This window comes from Hoplias malabaricus, chromosome 2, assembly GCF_029633855.1.
Source record: "Hoplias malabaricus isolate fHopMal1 chromosome 2, fHopMal1.hap1, whole genome shotgun sequence".
In the NCBI taxonomy this organism is placed as follows: domain Eukaryota; kingdom Metazoa; phylum Chordata; class Actinopteri; order Characiformes; family Erythrinidae; genus Hoplias; species Hoplias malabaricus.
Window position 1 is genome coordinate 29,186,087 of NC_089801.1, and position 20,198 is coordinate 29,206,284.

Sequence of the window (20,198 nt, forward strand, 5' to 3'; positions counted from 1 at the left end):
TTTTATCATTCATTCATTCATTCATTCATTGTTTGTAACCGATGTGTTTGGTCCCAGTGGTCCCTGTGAAACCCCTCCAGTTGATTTGGGCCCCTTGACTTTGTATGTGAAGCCAACTATCTTAAATTTGGGTTTTAAGATGGACAGTGATTTTAAATTGGACCGCCAAATAGGCAAAGTAGTTAGGTCCAGCTTTTTCCACCTGAGGCAGCTGGCAAAGGTGAAGCCATTTCTCACACATGAGCACTTTCAAACAGTAATCCATGCCTTCATCACATCCCGGCTGGATTACTGCAATGCACTGTATTTTGGAGTCAGTCAGTCCTCCCTCAGACGTCTCCAAATGGTACAAAATGCTGCTGCCCGACTCTTAACGGGATCACATAAGAGGGAACACATAACTCCCATTCTGGCCTCTCTCCACTGGCTGCCTGTGCATTTTAGAGTACATTTTAAGATTCTCTTATTTGTTTTTAAATCTTTAAATGGACTCGCCCCACCTTACCTCACTGAGCTGCTACATCCCCACGTCTCTGCTCGGTGCCTCAGGTCAGCTGATCAGCTGCTCCTGGAGGTGCCGAGGTCGGTAAGAAACGTAAGCTCAGAGGAGATAGAGCCTTTTCAATTGCTGCACCGAAACTGTGGAATAGCCTGCCATTACAGATTAGGCAGGCTTCTTCACTTTCGATTTTTAAAACTTATCTTAAAACCCATTTTTATTCCTTGGCTTTCAACCCAGCATGAGACTTTTGTTTTGTTTTATTAGTTTTGTTTTATTTAAATTATTTATTTTTCCTTATTGGTAATTTTTATTTTATTTTGTTTTATAAGCATATTTTGTACAGCACTTTGTTTTAGCTGTTGGCGTTTTAAAGTGCTCTATAAATAAAGTTGAGTTGAGTTGAGTTGAGTAACCACTTATTCAGTTCAGGGTCGCGATGGGTCCAGAGCCTACCCGGAATCACTGGATGCAAGGCAGGAACACACCCTGGACGGGGCACCAGTCCTTCACAGGGCGACACTCACTCACACATTCACCCACACACTCACACCTATGGACACTTTTAAGTTGCCAATCCACCTACCAGTGTGTGTTTTTGGACCATGGGAGGAAAGCGAGGCACCTAGAGGAAACCCACGTGGACATGGGGAGAACACACCAAACTCCTTACCCAGAGAGTCACCTGGAGTGTGACTTAAACCCACAATCTCCAGGCTTTTATTTTGTAGAATAAAAACAGTATTAAAATCACACAGGCCAACAATAAGAAAATTGTTCAAAACTATATGCTTCCCTTGAACAACTAATGTTACTTGTATTGCCAGACGGTTACTAGTTTAATTACTAGTATTAAAATAAAGTATAGGTTTATAGTATTGTAACATTTTACCACTTGAGAACAGCAGAAATGGTTATGTGTGATATAGTGTGGAAATATCACAATTTGACTAGTGGAGCAGTTGTTGCGGGTTCAGGGTGAGAACGCACTGAAAAAAAATTCTACTTCACTATATACTGCACTGTTGAGTCAACTGAATTTAGGAGGGCAGTGAACGATTTTGAACAAAACAGTACAGTGCATTATGGGTGTCCACTATCCCGTGTAAGCTTTTTTTTTTTCTTTGTTTGTTTGTTTTTAATAACTTATTTATTTATCTAACATTAGTTTATTTTATTTTAAAGACAATTCTTACACCATTCATGTTTCAAGTGTTTAGAGGCAATATTATGAAAGGAATTCCAAAGAAGAGAGTGCCTAAATTCGGCAGAGTCAATCTGAACATGGACAATGTTGGTAAAAAGGATTGTACTACCTCAAAAGAATCCTGCTGCTCATATATGCAAATATGAGTTACACAATAGGCACCAGTAAAAAATCTATTGCATTTATATGGAATAAATTATTTTAAACATCAAGCAAATATACTATGGTACGTTCAAGTCCTCTTCAGATGTCATTGGTCACTGATAAGATTTTTGTTTCAGCTAGTGTACATGGGTTCTACACAACTTTTTTTTGCAGTGCATTGTGGGATTGTTTGAGTGCACTGAAAATAGTCAAACACTACAAAAAGTTTGAATGCCAAAAGAGTGCACTATATAGTGAATAGGGAAGCTTTTCAGACACAGCCATTATTTAAAATGTGTTTACGATTCAATTAAATGTTTTTACCCTTAAATGGCACATATATCCATCCATCCATCCATCCATTATCTGTAACCGCTTATCCAAGTTAGGGTCGCGGGGGGTGGCACATATATCTATCAAATGAAACTTGAAAAAATGAATGTTGTTTGAAATATTTCTATCTCTCATAAATTCAGACAGTGATGTGGAGATCATTTTTTTAAACTTGTTTTTAATCAGTTGGCATAAATCCCAGCTATTAGTTATTAGTCTATTATTAGAATTTAGCAGTGTAAGTGGGCACCAGTTATCTAAATGTGGTTTATATATTTTTTGGTCTAGGTATTAGTATACCGTTTCATCAGTAAGTTACCCAATTTCTTTTCATTCTATAAACATCTCCCACACAATTCCTGTAATGTCCTTCCAAAATATAAGAATTTAAAAGATATACACCTGGACTCTTGTTAAGGTCTTTTAATTTCATCCCATTCTTTTAATATTAGTCTTTAATAATGTTCTATTTGATTTACTTATTGTCTGTAAAAATGTATATATATAAGTGCATTTTATTAAAAAAATTCATTACAAATTTGAAACTTGAATGTTGCAGTGACGGTTGAAAATTTTTAGAACCAATATTAGCAATGAGTTTATCATCAAATCATTATAGAGCCATTATTTGTGGTATAATTGTACCTGTAATATCTCTTATACATGGGCAAAATGAAGACTTTTGTAAATGAGAAGTATTTAACTTCATAAGCATCCAGCAAACAGAGCAGACATATTTGACAAAAAAAAAAAAAAACTTTAGTTAAATCACACAATCCCCGCACATAGAGAGAGAGAAAAAGGTGAATTACAATGTGTACAAAATACTGTTTTCGCATTCGTGATTTCAAAAATCTTGATTTGAAAAACAATTGAATTGATTAAAAACATATGGACGTTGCAGACCTTTTATTTTGAAATGGAGTATATATATATGTGACGTCATTAGCTCGTGTGCTGAAATAGTTCTGCTATTTGATTGGCTAGCGGAGCGGAGAGTTAAAGTCTTTTGGATTGGCTGGTTTAATCCGTGCGTTGATGACGACAGCACTTCTATAAATAATGACGGACAGCATGCACTGGTTCTCTGTTGCGGGTGGTGTGGGTCGAGGAGTCGTTTGCGGAGAATTATGTAAGTTGGTTTGAAGGAATTTGATTATAGCTTATTTGCAAGTTTCTTTATTTTTTTTTTAGTGTTTTTGCAAATGTCAAGAGTTTGTAAAGTTTTTGGTCTCTAGTATATTTCTTTGCCACTCTTGAAAAATTAGGCGCCATTTTGTTTGCGGATGTTTTATAAAGGTGGAAGTTAAGATTTGTTTTAACCCTCCTTTCTTGGCATGCTCGGAGTTTCTTAGTATCCGTGTGTGTATGTATGGAGGAATATTATGTCCAGTGCTATGTCTTCGGTACCAGCATGTTCCCATCAGCTGGTTCTATCCTCAATCACTGGAACACGTGTCTCAATACATGACCACATGACTTTAAGAAAGCAACCACTTAAGCAAAGCATGTTCATCTGTATGTTTAGTGTTAACTGCTCTTTTGTTTTGTTTTCTAGGTGACTTTAAAAAAAAAAAAAGCTATGGAAATGGTATGTATTCACTATTCAGATTATTTCCCTGTTTGTGCGCTAGTTTTGAAGGAGAGCATAAAGATGTTCATTAGAGACTAAAGGATAACTTTGTCCCAGATTTGTAAGTGTAGATTAAAGTGTACATATAGTTTCCCAAGCCACTCAAAACTGCTGAAGTTCAAGCTAGCCAATTTTTCTGGCATCTCAGTAAAGGTGCATTGTATTTGGTTGTTAAATATAATGCTCAAATACTTTTCCCTTAGTTAAATTATGGCTGATGGGTTAAAATCTTTTAAAGCTACTTAGTATTTTGCCATTTGCCTCAAGCTTTTTCTTAGACTGCAATATGCAGTTTGTTTACATTTTGTAAAGCTTGGTCATATTGTATGCTATGTTAATGTTCTAACTTCAAAAACATGAATGCCAGAATTGCTGTATGCAACTTCATTTAATGTTATGATCTGTATCCTCCTCATATTGGCACATATGGGGTTTACTGTGCCCATGTGTGTAATCTCAGGAGGCATATAATGTCAAAACATAGCTGACATTAGAATTTGTTTCTTCTGCCAGCTGATGTGTTGTAACAGTAAATGAGACTTACTAAGGAGTCATGACTTATTCATTTTTCTTTAATTGCAGGTACACTATATTGCCAAAAGTATTCACTCACCTTTCCAAATAGAGTTCAGGTGTTCCAATCACTTCCATCGCCACAGGTGTGTATAAAACATGCACCTAGGCATGCAGACTTCTTCTACAAACATTTATTGAAAGAATGGGTCGCTCTCAGGAGCTCGGTGAATTCCAGCGTGGTACAGTGATAGGATGCCACCTGTGCAGCAAGTCCAGTCGTGAAATTTCCTTGCTATTAAATATTCCACAATCAACTGTCAGTGGTATTATAACAAAGTGGAAGCGATTAGGAACGACAGCAACTCAGCCACGAAGTGGTAGGCCATGTATAATGACCGAATGAGGTCAGCGGATGCTGCAGCAAATGGTGTGCAGAGGTCGCCAAATTTCTGCAGAGTCAATTGCTACAGACCTCCAAACTTCTTGTGGCCTTCAGATTAGCTCAAGAACAGTATATAGAGAGCTTCATGAAATGGGTTTCCCTGGCCGAGCAACTGCATCCAAGCCGGGTATCTCAGAGTGCATTGCAAAGCGTCGGGTGCAATGGTGTAAAGCACGCCGCCACTGGACTCTAGAGCAGTGGAGTCGTATTCTCTGGAGTGATGAATCAAGGTTCTCCGTCTGGCAATCTGATGGAAAAGTCTGGGTTTGGCAGTTGCCAGAATGGTACTTGTCTGACTACATTGTGCCAAGTGAGGGGGTTATGGTGTGGGGTTGTCTTTCATGAGTTGGGCTGGACCCTTTAGTTCCAGTGAAAGGAACTTTTAATGCTTCAGCATACCAAGAGATTTTGGACAACTTCATGCTCCCAACTTTGTGCAAACAGTTTGGGGAAAGCCTACATGACCTACATCATATTAAACCTTATGGTTTAAGAATAAGGTTCAGGGCTCACTCTAGGGGGACAAATTTTGTTCTTGATCCCCGCCCCAATTCAAAAGCTTAATTTTTCTTATTGGTTCTGAGTCATGATTGATGCTCCATGTAGCTCAGTGAAGAGGAGAAATGTTGCTATTCTGCATGGGTTAGCATTTTGGCTAGGAGTGCTAATGTACAAAGGCTTAAATACACATTACAGAAGGTTCTTTTGTTGTGATGGGGAAAATTAACTGACCCCCACATCCAAAAAGTTCAGAGACTCAGAAAGAGAACTCCTAGTGAGCTCTGGGTGACATCAGCCGGATCATGAATTCAATCAACGCAGCAGATAAGACGAGGTGAGAGACTTGAAACATAAGCACAAAGTTTGTTTTACCTGTGTAGTGAAGACTTCAAAAACCTTTGATACACTTGCACAAATGTTAAATATTTCTCTTGCAACTTTTTTTGGTGTCTAATGTATACACTAATCACACGAGAATACTTTTGGCAATACAGTGTATTTTCAGTATGTGTTCTAAACCTTGCATATTTTCAAATGTCACTTTTTATATAACTCGGTAGAAGTCTTGGTGGCTGGATTAAAAATGCACGATTCTGGAGGAACTGACTTCAAAGATCCTAAGCAGTAGTGATATGAACAACTTTTTCTAAAGACCTTGTATGTGAGTCTTGTAAATGGAGTCATTGAATAAAGTCACAATCATTAAAACAATGTTTGTTTCCTTTCTTGCCTAAGAACATTTTCTGGGGAGGGCAAATTGTATGCTGTAATGTGTATCTGAGATCCTGATTCTACAGCACTACATATGATGACTGCTGTAATACTTAAACAAACTTTTTATTTTTTTTTTTTTTTTTAACAATTACACTTTCTTTCTGGAAATGTGTTATCCCTAAATGAAAAGCGAAATCTTTGGGATGGATGCAAGTTAAATTGTGTAAAGACTTTAGAGGACATTTTCTAAAATATCACAGGTAAGGTAGGTCTAAATATATGGAAGCAAATCTGTCTCACTTTGGAATATTCCCACTTATGCATGTGTAACACTGAAGCTATGCATCTGAATTTTGTTGCTTTTAAGTCTTCAGATTTCTGCCTCAATATTTTGCTTCACAACTATGCATCTGAATACAACTGCTATTTAATTGAATTCATGAATTTGGAAAACTACACGTTTAGCTTCCTTCCGTGGATATTATCTCTTTTCAAAGTGTCTCAAGTCTGAAAGACTCAATATAAGACTAATATCCTGAAGGTGATGAAATTTTACTGTGGGATTTTTTCATAATTGCTTTATAAATATAGCATTGGACTTGAACAGGTGTGGGGGAAATTGTGTATTCATTGGGTGTTATCTCTTTATTTTCATAGTGTCAAATCTGAAAGGCACATAAGACTATTTTACTGTGGAATTTGTGGAATGGCCCAGTAAACATAGTGACATGAATATGTGGAAGCATGAATTTTGGGGCATATGTCCCATGGCATTTTTAATTTATTTAATTGTCAGATTATCAATCTGAATTTGATATTACAGAAGTGTAGCACAAATATAATATTCAAAGGTGCAGAGTTTAATTCAAAAAGAAGTTTGTTTAAACACAATGTCGTGTATATTAATGTCTGTTTATTTCTAATATTCTAAATATTTATATATAAATGTTTGTAGATTTGTTGTAACAATGTTTATTGGACATAAATCTTATACCGTTGAAAAGCCTGTAAATTTCCCTTTTCAATGGTGCCACATTTGTAAGGAACATGCATTTGTGTGATGAGCAGTAGAGCTCATGTGGGTTACACCCATGAAAAATCTGCTAAATCCTCTCTGCCAAAGCCAGTTACATTGTACAGCCTATGTTTATAAGTAATTTTTTCAGTTTTATTTGTATAAGTGTAGCTGAGATTAAATCGGTATATGTGTGTATATGTATATATATATATAATTGTTTGGTTTGTTGTGATTGTTTGGCTGTTGTGAACTTCACCAAAACTTTATTTATTTTTTTGTGTGTCACTATATGCTTGAATATAAGTTACATTTTCCTAACTGTTTTGGGTTCCCCCTGAACCTGTTTTAGCTGGGGTCTTAATTAATGTACTCAAAGTAAGCACATGCAGCGTTTTTCACCCGGATTCGTTAGAAGCACAGTGGATTCTGCATGGGTCAGACCTGCTGCGCTCTTTCCTTGAAAAATGCAGTATTAAGCCACTAAATAATGAAATCGTGATTACGTGTAATATAACATCTCAGGAGAAAATGTTTGGAACGTCAGTTTTGTGTCAAATATGAACGATATTTGGCGATGTATAACACGGTCACATTTCTTTGGCGTTACCAGTGTAGGGTGAGAGAGGGCGCTGATTTGCTGCATGAGCTTGCTGTGCCCCATGCTTTTGTATTCAGAATAAATCTCCAGATCTCCACTCCCTGGTGTGTGTGCCTGCTTCTGTGACCAGCGCAGTTTAAAGTCTGCTACATAAGCTCCATTTCTTAGTGCTATCACGGTCTGTTCACAGGGCCATTACAGTAAAATTTCCACAGTAAAATTTCTTCATCTTCAGGATATCAATGGTCTGTTATATTGTGTCTTTAGTGAGACTTTCAGATTTTTGAGACACTTTGAAAATAAAGAGATAATACCCGCGGAAGGAAGCTAAACGTTTAGTTTTTCCACGGTGTGTTCGTATTTTGCCATCTAGCAGCGTCTGAATGCAACTACTGCACCCTTTAAGATGAAAAAGAAAATCTAAATGAATCGATTGCTCATCCTTTGTATCCCGGATGTGTACTCTGAATTATTTAACTTGTATTTTGGTATCTGAGTTTGGCCTATCGAATTTGAGCAATTTCAAAATATATTGTTTGAATTTTTTTTATCTGAACCTATTAACCTTGAATAATAACAATGAAAAGCTGTTCTTGAAAATTCATGAGTTTTATACAAGAGCAATTATATTCAGCTGCATAATTGCAAAGCAAAATATTCAGAGGTGGAAATCTGAAAACTTAAATTCAAAAGCAAAAAAATTCAGTGCTACAAATTCAAAGGTGGTAATATTTCAAAGTCTAATGAGACAGATTTGCTTCCATATAAATTTTGCTCTGTAGTTATCAATGCTGTTACTATACATGTAAGAAAAATACCCATATGGAAAATCTGCAATATAATGAATGGTTAAGTGTCTAATATGATGCACTGTCATGCAAGTCCTGGTTTTAAAGCATATCTTCCATACAAACCTGATCTTGGGTAACACTGTCAAACCTCACAACGTAGCCTTTAAATAGGCTTTGTCTGTAATCCTCAGTTCTGCCAAAGACTGCAGGTAGTTTACACTGATCTAGGACCAGTCTCTGAGCCTGAAATTTGTACCTGATTTATGTAAGGGAAAGCAAGACTGAACACTGATCAGCTGCAATGTGTAGCTGTTACTAACACCTTTTGTCACTCAGCTATTTTAATGCCTTTAGAGAAGTAGATAATCAGCTAGGGTAGTTCTCATGACTGGTCAATTCTGTTAGTTGTAGGTCTGTCAAACTCAAATGATTTCAATTACATAAAATTTGGAATACTGCAATGACAAAATCAGGGCCTGTCTACTTGGATTATCAAAATACATTAGAAAAGTAAATGTAACTGAACTGTTTGGATCATGTGTGATCTGCGACGCTCTCATAGCTGGGATGGCAGTGAACTTAAAGTGCAAGTTAATACAAACCCAGCATTATATGGATGGCGAAAAGGAGTTGTTGCACCAAATTGGGTGAGTCTGAGTATTTTTATTTATTGTTTTTATCTGTATTACTTTTTTTATTGTGAGCTTAAATCAAGAGATATTTTGATCCCTGGTCAAGTGGCGTGTCTTAGTGATTCTATAAGTTAAATGTTTTAAAGGGCTACATTCAGTCATTACACGGCATGTTTACCTGGATAATACTGAGCACATTTTTTCCAAAAGCGATTAGTGGTGAATATACATACTAAATAGCACAGAAAGGCAGCAAAATTAGAATAGCTTTTTCATATGAATAGTAGTGTCTATATTTACCCATTTATGCTATAATTTGGATACGGCCTGATTTTTTATTTTGGGGAATGTCTTAAATAACCGTTAAAGCTTTATACATGCCTCATTGTAGTGCATATGCCGTTCTTTATATGTTAGATGATGTCATGCATAAGTCAGACATGGCTGAACATTTGGGCTTTGAAACTGCAGTATTTTAAATACAGCATCAGACAAATTGATCCAGGCAGTTTCTAATATCATAAGGTTTTAAATGTTCTTTTTCAGTATGGTAAGCCACAACCAGGGGACCTTATTGAAATTTTCAGAGGGACATATCAACACTGGGGTATATATGTTGGAGAGGGTGATATAATTCACCTTGCCCCTCCCTGTAAGTGTACTTTATTTTTCCATTTCTTCATTATTGTATAAACATAATTACAAAGTTAATCTGAAAGCAAATCTAATACTCCACTGCCTATTGATGGGGGAGCTTAATACTGCCTTGTCCATAATTGGCATTGAGAGTAGGCTAATGGGAGCTGAGAGGGTTGAGAAAATCCTATTTGGTTTTATGGGTTTTTACAAGCAACTTTTATATTCATAATTATTGCACTTTTAATTAGCCATCATTATAAAATTACTTCTATCTATTGATGTTTTATAGTTGATGTTGTGGTGTACATCACAAACTTTAGGACGAGGAACCAAAGCATCTTTGCTGAAGATTTAATTCTAGCATTCTAGTGACATTCAAATATAAAAGGTAGCGAAGCTCTGATTAATGTGTCTTGACTCCACCTCAGGTGAGACCACTGGAAGCAGGCTTAACAGCCTGATGTCTGTTTTCTGTGACAAGGCCTTGGTGATGCGAGAGGGGCTGAGGCAGGTGGTGGGCAGAGACAGGTTCCATGTTAACAACCTTCTGGACTCCAAACACAAGCCCAGGAGTGTGTGTGTGATTCTGCGCGATGCCCTTAGCCTCGCTGGGTTGGAAATGCCTTACTGTGTCCTGAGAGGGAACTGTGAACACTTTGTCACAGAGTTGAGATATGGCAGAGCAGAGTCACGACAGGTAAACCATGTCTGTGCATAGGCTACATTTCTTCCAAAATTAGTTGAGATTTTTCCAACAAATTTTTGACTTGCAGGCTGTATTTTTTTTAAAGGAAGGCTTTACATTAGAATTGGAATAATATTGAGAGAATATGATGCTATTCAGCCAGGGAACATTAGAGAGGTCAGGTGGTGATGTTAGATTTTTTTTGTTTTAGATCACATTTCAGCCACTTTCTGCTCTGTAAACCATGTCTCTCTTCTGTGTGCAGATTCACTATGCAGTGAAGATTGGTGTACGAACTATGGCCATTGGCATGAAAGCTCTAAATAATACATCCACCGCCTCCAGAAGAAAAGAAAAGTCCGTGAAAATATGCCCAAATTTCTGAAATCAGAAGGACATAGTTTGTTCTACTATCTATATGTGGTGAAACCTGCAGGAATCTGTCTCTCTCTCATATATATGTTTTTCATGTTCCTTAAAGTAAGACTTTGCTAGGTTATATTCCACAACGCTAATTCATAGGATGTTTTTACAGACATTTTTAAAAGTTAACTATATGACACCTGTTCTTAAAGGGAAACATAAATATTCATGTTGACTTTATTTGCTTTCCAGATTGCCTTACAACCTCATGCACTTCATCTGACAAGAAATATCAACAATATGTCACATTAAATGTTTTGTGAGTGTGCTTTTAGTTGCATTAATTTTGTAATAATTCCCTACCATCGCTGCTGTGACTTTATCCTACAGTGTACAATGTCAAATTAAAACACTCTATGACTGAACAGATATTTTGAATATTGGTCAAACTCCACTTTATGTAGAATCGCACTGTTAAGAAATCATAATTTATTTTAAGATGTCAAATGTTAAAGTTTGACATCTTATTTAACTTATTTAACTACTGGACCAACTCATGTTACGTAATAGAGCCTGAGACACCAATGTACAGCAATATACAATTAATGAAGTATATACTGTTACTTTCAGTATTTTGTACCAAAAAAAAAATATTTAATATATGTTTTCCCCTTTGTAATAATTTGAAGCGGCAATTTTTACTGTGTTTTCAGAGAATGGCTTCCAGTGCTCCACAGCCAAAGGCTGGCCCTCTGTAACCCTCTAGCCAGCATTTGGAATTGGGTATGTGTACATTAGGCTCCAGAGCATCTCATTTTTTGCATTTCTGTGGTGATTGTACATGCATTTTGTGCTCAATGTTCACAATCTTCACAATGTTGCCACCCTGTGACAAGGATACCATTTGTCCTGGCTGTGGATGGCTGGGGCAACTGGTGATATCCCAATGATAGGGCCAATTTTAAAGAATTCAAAATGTGTACATATATAATTATGGGATTTTATATAAAACAATTAAAGGACCTAAACTTTGTTTCCCTTTTCAGGCAATTATTTTTTAAGTAACACCATATGCTGAATTTCTGTGCCCATCAATATGTACTACACCTAGACCTCCTTTTCATCCATTTTGATGATGCTGTGTGGGGTACTTATGGTTTTATTGCTTTTGGTAATTTTTCTGATAAGTCTGTGTAATGTCCTAACATAAGTGCACTCAACCTGATCTCTTTAAGCTAGGCATATCAGGCTCCCAAGGAGCATACCCGTCCTAAGCAGTGGCCCTATCTTCAGGAGATTATGAGGTCAATTCTGGTAATGCCTCAGGCTTTCAAGGCCAGAAGTCTAAGAAAACACAACTGGCCACAATGTTTGGGCTGCCAACCATACATTAGAATATTTGTTCTAAGTCAGAAGTTTAAATTCAAGAAAAAAAAAACACACTCACACAGAAATGGTACACAATAATTTATTTAAAATCACCACTGGTTGAAATTATCGCAATATTCGATAATATCCTTTCAGGCCAAAGGTAGGTTTTATCATTTGTTGACTCGCTTTTATATATTTTTTATATTTATTATATATCTCTCTTAAGAATGATATCTGCACAGGTACCTAAAATGTACATTCTTGTAAGAATAACAACATATTTTATGGACAAACCCCCCCCCACACACAGATGCATTTAAAAACATTTTACAAAAACAATGATGGAGAGGATATTTTACATTATATACATACTCTATTAATAAAAACTGAAATAAAGCTTGATGGAAGTTGTGCGCTGGTGGCTGTGTAGAATCCACAGGTGGTTGTACTTGTATAAACACTTCAAATCACCCCACATTGTTCCTGATTGTTTTACATGGCATGCCCATATTGTACTATTTTAAGCAGTTTATTAAGGCTACATTGGATAAATAAACTGAGAAAGGATCAGGGAAAGAATTGAGAGGAAAACATGAACAACTCTGATGTACTTCAAAAGATGCGACTTTGAGAGCTCGTTTAAATAAAGATAAATTTCTGACCTTGAGTAAAATAATAAAAACACAATCAATTAGATTTTGATTGCTGGTCAATAATGGGCAATATTTTATTCTTTTATTCAAGTCTGACTGTCACAAATAGGATCTCAAGTTCTACAAAGAAGAAAGAGAACTTCCACACCCAAGTGTTCATGCAGTCTCCAAGCTTGTATGCCAAGGGTCCAAAACCATAGTAATTCTCTACCACTTGCCCCGTTTGCTCCAGTCCTTTGGGGTGAAATGCAGACATTTGGGGTCAATGCGAAGGTGGCGCTTTTGCATGGCACGCTCATGACCATCTACAATGTCCTCGGAGAGAGTGAGAATATACTGACCCTGAGGAAGAGATCAAGGGGAGGAGGGAATTACTTTGGGCTGTTAAACTCCATGACTTTAGTTTATCCTCAAGTAGAAGCTGGTTATCTGTTACTTTATCTGAAATACACTAAATTATTTATGCATTACTGTGTAACATTAAACAAGTGTAAATACTGTCAAGTGAGTTTAATCTGCATTAAAAGATACCTTGTAGTAATTGATGAGATTGAGGTACTGGAGGGTTGATATTACGTCCTCTTTCTTTACACTGGTTATTTCACTAATTTCGCTACAAACAAGGCAAAACAATTTGCATCACATTTCAAATAATCTCATTTTACTCAGGATACAACTATAGAACAATGATTTGGTAGCACATTAAAACATGCATTCAACACAAACTTTATCCAGATCTATATGCAATAAATATTTCAAATGTAAAAAGTGTGGAGATTAAGAAGGTGTACTTTATGGTGATTTGTGGCCGTTCTCCATTGTCCGATTTGAGGTCCATGAGAATCTCCAGAATAGTTTGAGACCAGTATGAACGGTAAGACAAAAGGCCCAGATCAGACAAAGGCTTCTCTGGAGTACCTGTCTTACCCTCAACTTTAGACAGTTCATAACCTAAGAGAAAGACACACTGGACATGTCATCTGGGCAAAATGGAAAATGGGTTAAAGTCATTTTAAGTCTGAGATAAGTAAAGAATTTTATCTGAGAATCTTACTAAATTCAATGAGCAGTTTGCCATAGCCTCTCCTCTGATATGGTGGTAATGTCAATATACAAGCCACATTATAGTCTTCTGTAGACTCTTTTTCCTTGAAAGAGTAACACAAAACAAATCCATGATCCAGTGATTTGTCTTGAACATGTCAGCTTAAACAATTAAGAGTTGTCATATGTTTCAGTCCAACAGATTCATATGCAATAGAACATTTGGCTCTGTTTAATAGCCCAGTTCAATATATTTATTCAAGTGTACTGTAATACAGGTACCTTAGAAAAGTAGCCAACTATGTGGAATCCCTTGCAGTCATACTCAGTCATAACATAAAAGAGGAAGGGGTCTGTGTCATAGTACAGGGTCTTATGGTCCAGGAAGCACTTCGCCAATAAACATAGGTTCTGAGAGTATGACTGTAAAACAAACAAGTGTGGGTATAATATCTATTTAAAAAAATGTAAGAAGTTAAACTTGTGACAGATAGCTGCTGCCAAAACATGAACTGTACTGTATATTTAGAGTAAAAGCTCATACATTAAAGGAGGTTAACCTGTCCTTATAATACTTTTAATCCGTGTGGTAAGAACTGGTATTAGCAAACCAATTCACCTTGTTTTTTCTGCCATCGATTTCAAAGAAGGAGATAGTCCCTTTGCGGTAGATCTCATTTCCTGGAGGATGACGGAGGTTGCACTTTGTCTGTATTAATGATAATATATAATAACAGCTTACTATTTAGAAAATGTCCCCCACGCCCACCAAAATAAATAAATGACACCCTTGACAGCAACAGTCATTAACCTAGAAATAGTGTTTGTTTTGATTTCTTCTCCAAGAACTGCATTTAAGAAAATTCATAAGAAATTCCCATCCATTTTAAGACATTCCTACAAACATTTTCAGGAAACTTTTCTCAATTTTGCCCCTGGCTATTTCCTCTACTCTAACACACATACCTCAGCTCAGAAACTTGTGAGCTGTGAGGGACATGTCTCTTACCAAGTGCCTCTGCAAACATTTGAGGCTCTTGAGATACTTGAGGCAGAACTCGCAGAGGTAGAGGATGGGTAGCGTGGTCAGTTCCTGTGGGTAAGGGGAGAAGTACCATGGTTTGAGTCTGTGACGACCCAGTTCGATGCATTCTATGTTTTTCATGCGTGTGACAATGTCGTCGTGGCTGCGGTCAGACACCAAGCTGCCAGTCATGCGGGGTGCTGATGGGATTCCATCTGAACTGTCCTGAGAGTCCTGATACCAGGGGGGTTTGAAGGATGGGGCAGAAACAATCACAAAAGGGACAATCGAAAGACCATGTTAACAAGCAACTTCTAAAGAAATAAATCAACACGTGCTTTCAGAAGCTGATAAGAATTTCAATGCAAAAACCCCTAATGTTTGAAAGGAAAGGCAAACAAAAATATATTTCTCTAATTAACTGTTCAATGAATTTTATAATACTATCTACTTAGTTGTCTAACAAATATGATATATTTCTCTGAATGCTTTTAAATGCAACCACAAACATTTCACCCTAAATAACTTTTCTAACACACACTATTACAGCATTTGAGAACAGACTGGGAAGTAAAGGCTGCTGCTCTTTATCCTGAAAGACACACACAGCAAACAGGCAATGGTAAAGAAATGAGACGGACCTCTCCTGGCGGCAGACAGCCACTGGTGGTGCGAGGGGTGTTAAACTGGAATACTTTTATCATCTATCAGAAAAACACAAGGTTTTGCAAATACTTTGGGACATTTTCATTTGAAGGGGGAGGAACTAAAGTTACACCGACAGATTTTACTCTTTAAAAAACAAGATAGGGTTAGTATTTTCAGCCTTGTTTTCACTGCTCATGGGTTTTGTGTTAATACATGAATTTCTAGAGTTAAATCCTGAAAGTTTTCAGTGCTAATGAAAATGCTCTGTTCTCAGATGTTAATGAGCAAGGATATTTTAAAAGTGGCCTTTCCTGATGATTACCCTCGGCAATTGTTAAAATATTACAATACAACTACTATACAACAGCAATTGTTTATAATTCCCTGGATGATGAGAAATATCTGGATTCAAGACCCACACTGTGGCCAGAGGGATGTATAAAATCAAAGACTGGGTGATCAAGCTATCAATTACATTACACTTGTATCTCAACTTCTCTTAGTTTTATGTAAATAAACTGTGTGAAATATGGCTTTATTGAACATACGAATACAAATACTCAGACTAGTAGTACAAAATTTGGTTAGGACATCAAACTTGAATCAATGCTTAAAATATAAAGCATGCAAATATGTGAACATGCAGTCCAAACAAAGTGTCTTCCAGTTAAACAAAAAAGTGCAGATGCAGAATATAAGTGAGATTTAATGTGGGAAATAAATAGAGGTATTTAAACGTTTTGTAATATTAAGATAAAACAATGCTGAAAATACAAGCCATGTGCTGCAGTACTTACCTCATCTGTGCCACAATTCTTTCTCTTCCTGCCAGGCTGCTGAGGTGGGAGAACCCTGCGTGTTGTACCATTCTGCCAGAAAAGAGAAAATACACATGAAACATTTACACACAAACTTTGGCAAAAATTCTCAAAATGATAAACTTCTACAAATCTGTTTATAACTGTGGAGTAGATACAGAGTGTAAACAGACCGTTACTGTGGTGATGGAGGTGAGCTGTTCATCATCTCTGGATTTTGTGCTAAAATTTTCTCTGACTGCTGGGTAAACAGGTGCCTGTGTGGCTTCTGCAGAACTCGGAATTGAAGGCACTGATGTCGCAGCAGTAACTTGAGACGCCAATGAAACAGATTCTGCTTTTCTCTTCTATAAAAAAATGTAAATAAGAATAATAGCATACAAGATGACATAATAAAATGCAGTTTTATATTTTCTTCTTTCTATTTATTCATTGTGATGCATTTTTTTATTTCTTTTTTCTGCTAGTGCTCATAAACTAAAGCACTATGCATCTTCTGCAATATTGTCTCTTAAAACTGTGAATAAAGAAATGAGGCAAAAGTCATTTTAAGCACATCCCTCCCACTTCACAGCAAATGTAACAAGAGGATCTGAGAAAGGCTTTTTAAAAAGAATGGTATACTTAGCCCATTCATTTGAAGGTCTTGACGTAATTAAAAAGAGTGTTTTCAGTGTAGAATGGGCAAAGGTTATTTGTACCGGTGTGGGAAGGGTTTTGCCTCTGGAAGGAGTTGATGCAGGTTGAACGCTGAGATCTACACTCTTCCTCTGAATCTGAATAGAAAGGAAGAGAGCACAGTTAAACAAAATGAATCATGTTAACACTTTTATATTTTTAATCACCTTTTCTGTTAATATTTAACTTCCAGAATAAAAATTAAAGTTGGCCTGACAGGAACTAACAAGAAAAAACAGAAAAATTGAACATAGGATTTGACACAGTTATGTGACCACAACAATTCTGTAACGTGTTGTTTTATATTATGTCTGCTATCTTTTTGTTTTTTTTAGACCATAATGTATTCTGAAAGAAATCTGTTCCTATTTAGTCGTGTTCCAGAATTGGGCAATGAACAGTATAGTTTTAAATGCCTTTCTTACCACATCTCTCTCTGGCGAGCTGGGTCGAGATCCTGGCAGACCGTTCTTTGTTGGTGTCTTTGCCTCCTTCTTTGGAAACTGAAGTTTTTTCACATCCAGCCGGTCGGGTGTGACCCATTCATCCAGACGCTTGTTAACTTAAAAAGTTAAAAAATAAGTCAATAGGCACCAAATTCCTTAACTGTGTAATATTTCAAAACCTTAAGGAGTAAATGTACATATAAAATATGTAAAATATGAAAAATAGTGGGCGGCACGGTGGTGCAGAAGGTAGTGTCGCAGTCACAAAGCTCCAGAGACCTGGAGGTTGTGGGTTAAATTCCCACTCCGGGTGACTGTCTATGAGGAGTTGGTGTGTTCTCCCTGTGTCCGCGTGGGTTTCCTCCGGGGGCTCCGGTTTCCTCCCACAGTCCAAAAACACACGTTGGTAGGTGGATTGGCGACTCAAATGTGTCCGTAGGTGTGAGTTTATGAGTGAATGTGTGTGTGTTTGTGTTGCCCTATGAAGGGTTGGCGCCCCCTCCAGGGTGTATTCCCGCCTTGTGCCCAATGATTCCGGGTAGGCTCTGGACCCACTGGGACCCTAAACTGAATAAGCCGTTACAGATAAATTGAATGAATGAATGAATGAAAAATAGTAAAATAGTACTTACAGTCAATATAGTGAACATAGAAGAGCTTTCTCCCAGGGTTATCTTTGACGCTGAGAATTTCAGCCAATGCTAGATTGGATAAAAAAATAAAAATAATATATAAAAAATTAAATATTAAAAATGAAAAACCCCAAATAGCTAAGACAATCAAAGCACTTGCATGACCACATTTCAGGATACAGCTAAATACTTTAATGGACACTTACATTTCTCTTTCATTTAATTTTGATTTCACTTACCACTTTTTTAAAATTATAATTATTATTTAAGTATCAAAACCCATAATTGTTCATATTTATATGAAAAATTTACACTTGTTTAACATTTTAAAACTAAAGAGGCTGCATTTAGGAGTAGAAGCTATTACAATCTACTCCGATTGCTTTGTTCAATATGGATCACAGTCCAAACTCAAGCAGACTTTATAACTTCACTGTACAGAGAGATATACTGTGTATAAAGGATGAATATAAATGCAAAATTTATTTTAAAAATGTATTCGTTATGAAAAATGTACAGTAAATACAGTGTTTTGAAACTAACAGAATTTTTTTTCTGTTATATGATATATATACTGTTAAGTACCTAAACCTGTATGGTTTATATTCACAAGGTTCTGAGAGGTTACTGTTAACTAACAAACAAACAAACAAAAATAACAATAATAATACAAAAACAGTGGTTCTGCAGGTAGCTTAAGCCAAATCAAGACTGTCCATAACTACAACATATAACATAACTATTTTCCTGAGAAATATACAATAAACAGAATTTAACATAACTGTAATAAGGCTTATCATAATGTACCCATTGCCTCAAAAGGGCTGTAATGACATTAGTTTTTTTTAATAATGTTTGATATATGAACCAAAAGCCGGTCTTTTGTTTACATGCTTCGATATCACAGCGACATTAATATTATTATTATCCACTGGTTAATATATTTATCACTATCCTTATACACCTTGTTCTAAGCTCATTGTAGTATTCCTTATTTTACTGTTGTTCATATTACCTGTAACTCTACAGTCAGTTATAATTATGGCTCACTCTAACTGGTTACTACCATAATGTAAATTTAGCGCATTAGCAGCGGCTTATCGCGAAAAATACTTACGCCACTCGTCTTCATTTTCTTGATTTTTCCGAAGCACAGGAAGACGACAGCCCTCTACAATCTCCATCTTTTAATAAAGAAAACATTACAGGGTTAAGAGCTGCTTAATATTTCTAAAACTAAGTAAAAACAAATATTAATCGAAAACTCACTAGATCCCCGGCCATGTTGGTGTTTGGCTTCTTCTTCTTCTTCAATGTGTTACAGCGGATCACAGGCCTCAGGTACACTTACCGCCATCTTCCGCCCTAAATGAGAAACTATTTTACATTAAAGGCACGGCAAGGCAAGTTTATTTATAGAGCACCTTTCATACAAAAAAGCCATTCAAATTGAACACCAGGTAAAATTTCTTCCCTCCTGGGGTTTCCGTAAATAAATTATATTTACAGCACTGTACTGAAAGCAATGGGGTGGTCTCATCACAATGATTTTGAAGCTGTAATTTAAAAAAAAAATAGAATGCAGTGTTCCTTTAACTGGACAAATATTTGTGGACATGCTCCCTCAACAGATCAACCCCGCCTAACCTGCATGAGTCCTGGGGCTGGGCAACCCAGTCTTGCCTTGGGCAACTTTCAGTTTGTGTGTGTTCTCCCCATGTCTGCATGAGTTTCCTCAATGTGCTCTGGATGCTGAACAACATTCAAAAATATACATAGGTAGGTGGAATGGAGAATAGGCAATGCAGAAATGTCTATAGCGATGACTGGGTGAGTGTGTGTTGCCTTGTGATGGGACCAGGCCCCTGTCCCGGGTGTGTTTCTGTTTGCGACCGGTGATTCTATGTAGCCTACAGATACTGCAGCCACAGATACAGACTTTGTGACCCTGAACTGGATATGCAGTTACAGACAATGAATGAATAATGGGTAGATTTACTGTAATCACAGATATACACCTCAGGGAAAGATTTCCCTGTCTTGGCTGTTTACCAAGAATATGGAAAGGGGTCTGAATATTTTTATTCTTACTGTATTTAAATTAGATTTCCATTAGTAATGGGAAATCAGTTACACATTCAGAAAACGTTTCTGTGTTTACATATGAGC

At 36.7% G+C, this 20,198-nt stretch overlaps 2 protein-coding genes, 1 long non-coding RNA gene and 2 other non-coding genes across 5 annotated transcripts; 4 read left to right on the forward strand and 1 right to left on the reverse strand.

Annotated features, from left to right (window-relative positions):
- Positions 1-3,201: 3,201 nt before the first annotated feature.
- On the forward strand, positions 3,202-5,966 carry LOC136687017 (uncharacterized). The gene is made up of 3 exons (XR_010800399.1): positions 3,202-3,315; positions 3,742-3,774; positions 4,399-5,966. It is a non-coding gene; the product is annotated as an uncharacterized lncRNA (long non-coding RNA).
- Positions 3,507-3,640, forward strand: LOC136689033 (small nucleolar RNA SNORA57). The gene has a single exon (XR_010801711.1). It is a non-coding gene; the product is annotated as a small nucleolar RNA SNORA57 (small nucleolar RNA).
- LOC136689034 (small nucleolar RNA SNORA57) lies at positions 4,224-4,309 on the forward strand. The gene has a single exon (XR_010801712.1). It is a non-coding gene; the product is annotated as a small nucleolar RNA SNORA57 (small nucleolar RNA).
- Positions 5,967-8,932: 2,966 nt separating the features above from the next.
- Positions 8,933-11,732, forward strand: LOC136687324 (phospholipase A and acyltransferase 3-like). The gene is made up of 5 exons (XM_066661705.1): positions 8,933-9,043; positions 9,575-9,680; positions 10,096-10,364; positions 10,618-11,034; positions 11,429-11,732. The coding sequence occupies exons 1-4, from the start codon at positions 8,933-8,935 to the stop codon at positions 10,735-10,737; spliced, it is 606 nt and encodes a 201-aa protein (XP_066517802.1). The 3' UTR covers positions 10,738-11,034; positions 11,429-11,732.
- A 434-nt stretch (positions 11,733-12,166) lies between these two features.
- On the reverse strand, positions 12,167-19,723 carry LOC136681319 (histone acetyltransferase KAT5-like). The gene is made up of 16 exons (XM_066658664.1): positions 19,677-19,723; positions 19,299-19,394; positions 19,147-19,213; positions 18,030-18,098; positions 17,377-17,513; positions 16,975-17,049; positions 16,447-16,620; positions 16,253-16,324; positions 15,449-15,511; positions 14,793-15,041; positions 14,403-14,492; positions 14,066-14,206; positions 13,794-13,887; positions 13,531-13,690; positions 13,271-13,352; positions 12,167-13,081 (listed from the first exon to the last, which is right to left on the reverse strand). The coding sequence occupies exons 2-16, from the start codon at positions 19,311-19,313 to the stop codon at positions 12,947-12,949; spliced, it is 1,623 nt and encodes a 540-aa protein (XP_066514761.1). The 5' UTR covers positions 19,314-19,394; positions 19,677-19,723; the 3' UTR covers positions 12,167-12,946.
- Positions 19,724-20,198: the final 475 nt, after the last annotated feature.

Bases quoted from the DNA above. Each gene is read 5' to 3' on its own strand.
- LOC136687324 (XM_066661705.1), top strand. From the start codon at position 8,933: ATGTGTGATCTGCGACGCTCTCATAGCTGGGATGGCAGTGAACTTAAA. The intron at 9,044-9,574 runs GTGAGTCTGAGT...GTTCTTTTTCAG, and splicing joins GAGTTGTTGCACCAAATTGG to TATGGTAAGCCACAACCAGG. The intron at 9,681-10,095 runs GTAAGTGTACTT...ACTCCACCTCAG, and splicing joins AATTCACCTTGCCCCTCCCT to GTGAGACCACTGGAAGCAGG.
- LOC136681319 (XM_066658664.1), bottom strand. The intron at 17,514-18,029 runs GTAAGTACTATT...TAACTTTTTAAG, and splicing joins CTATGTTCACTATATTGACT to TTAACAAGCGTCTGGATGAA. The intron at 13,888-14,065 runs GTACCTGTATTA...TACTCTTTCAAG, and splicing joins TAGTTGGCTACTTTTCTAAG to GAAAAAGAGTCTACAGAAGA.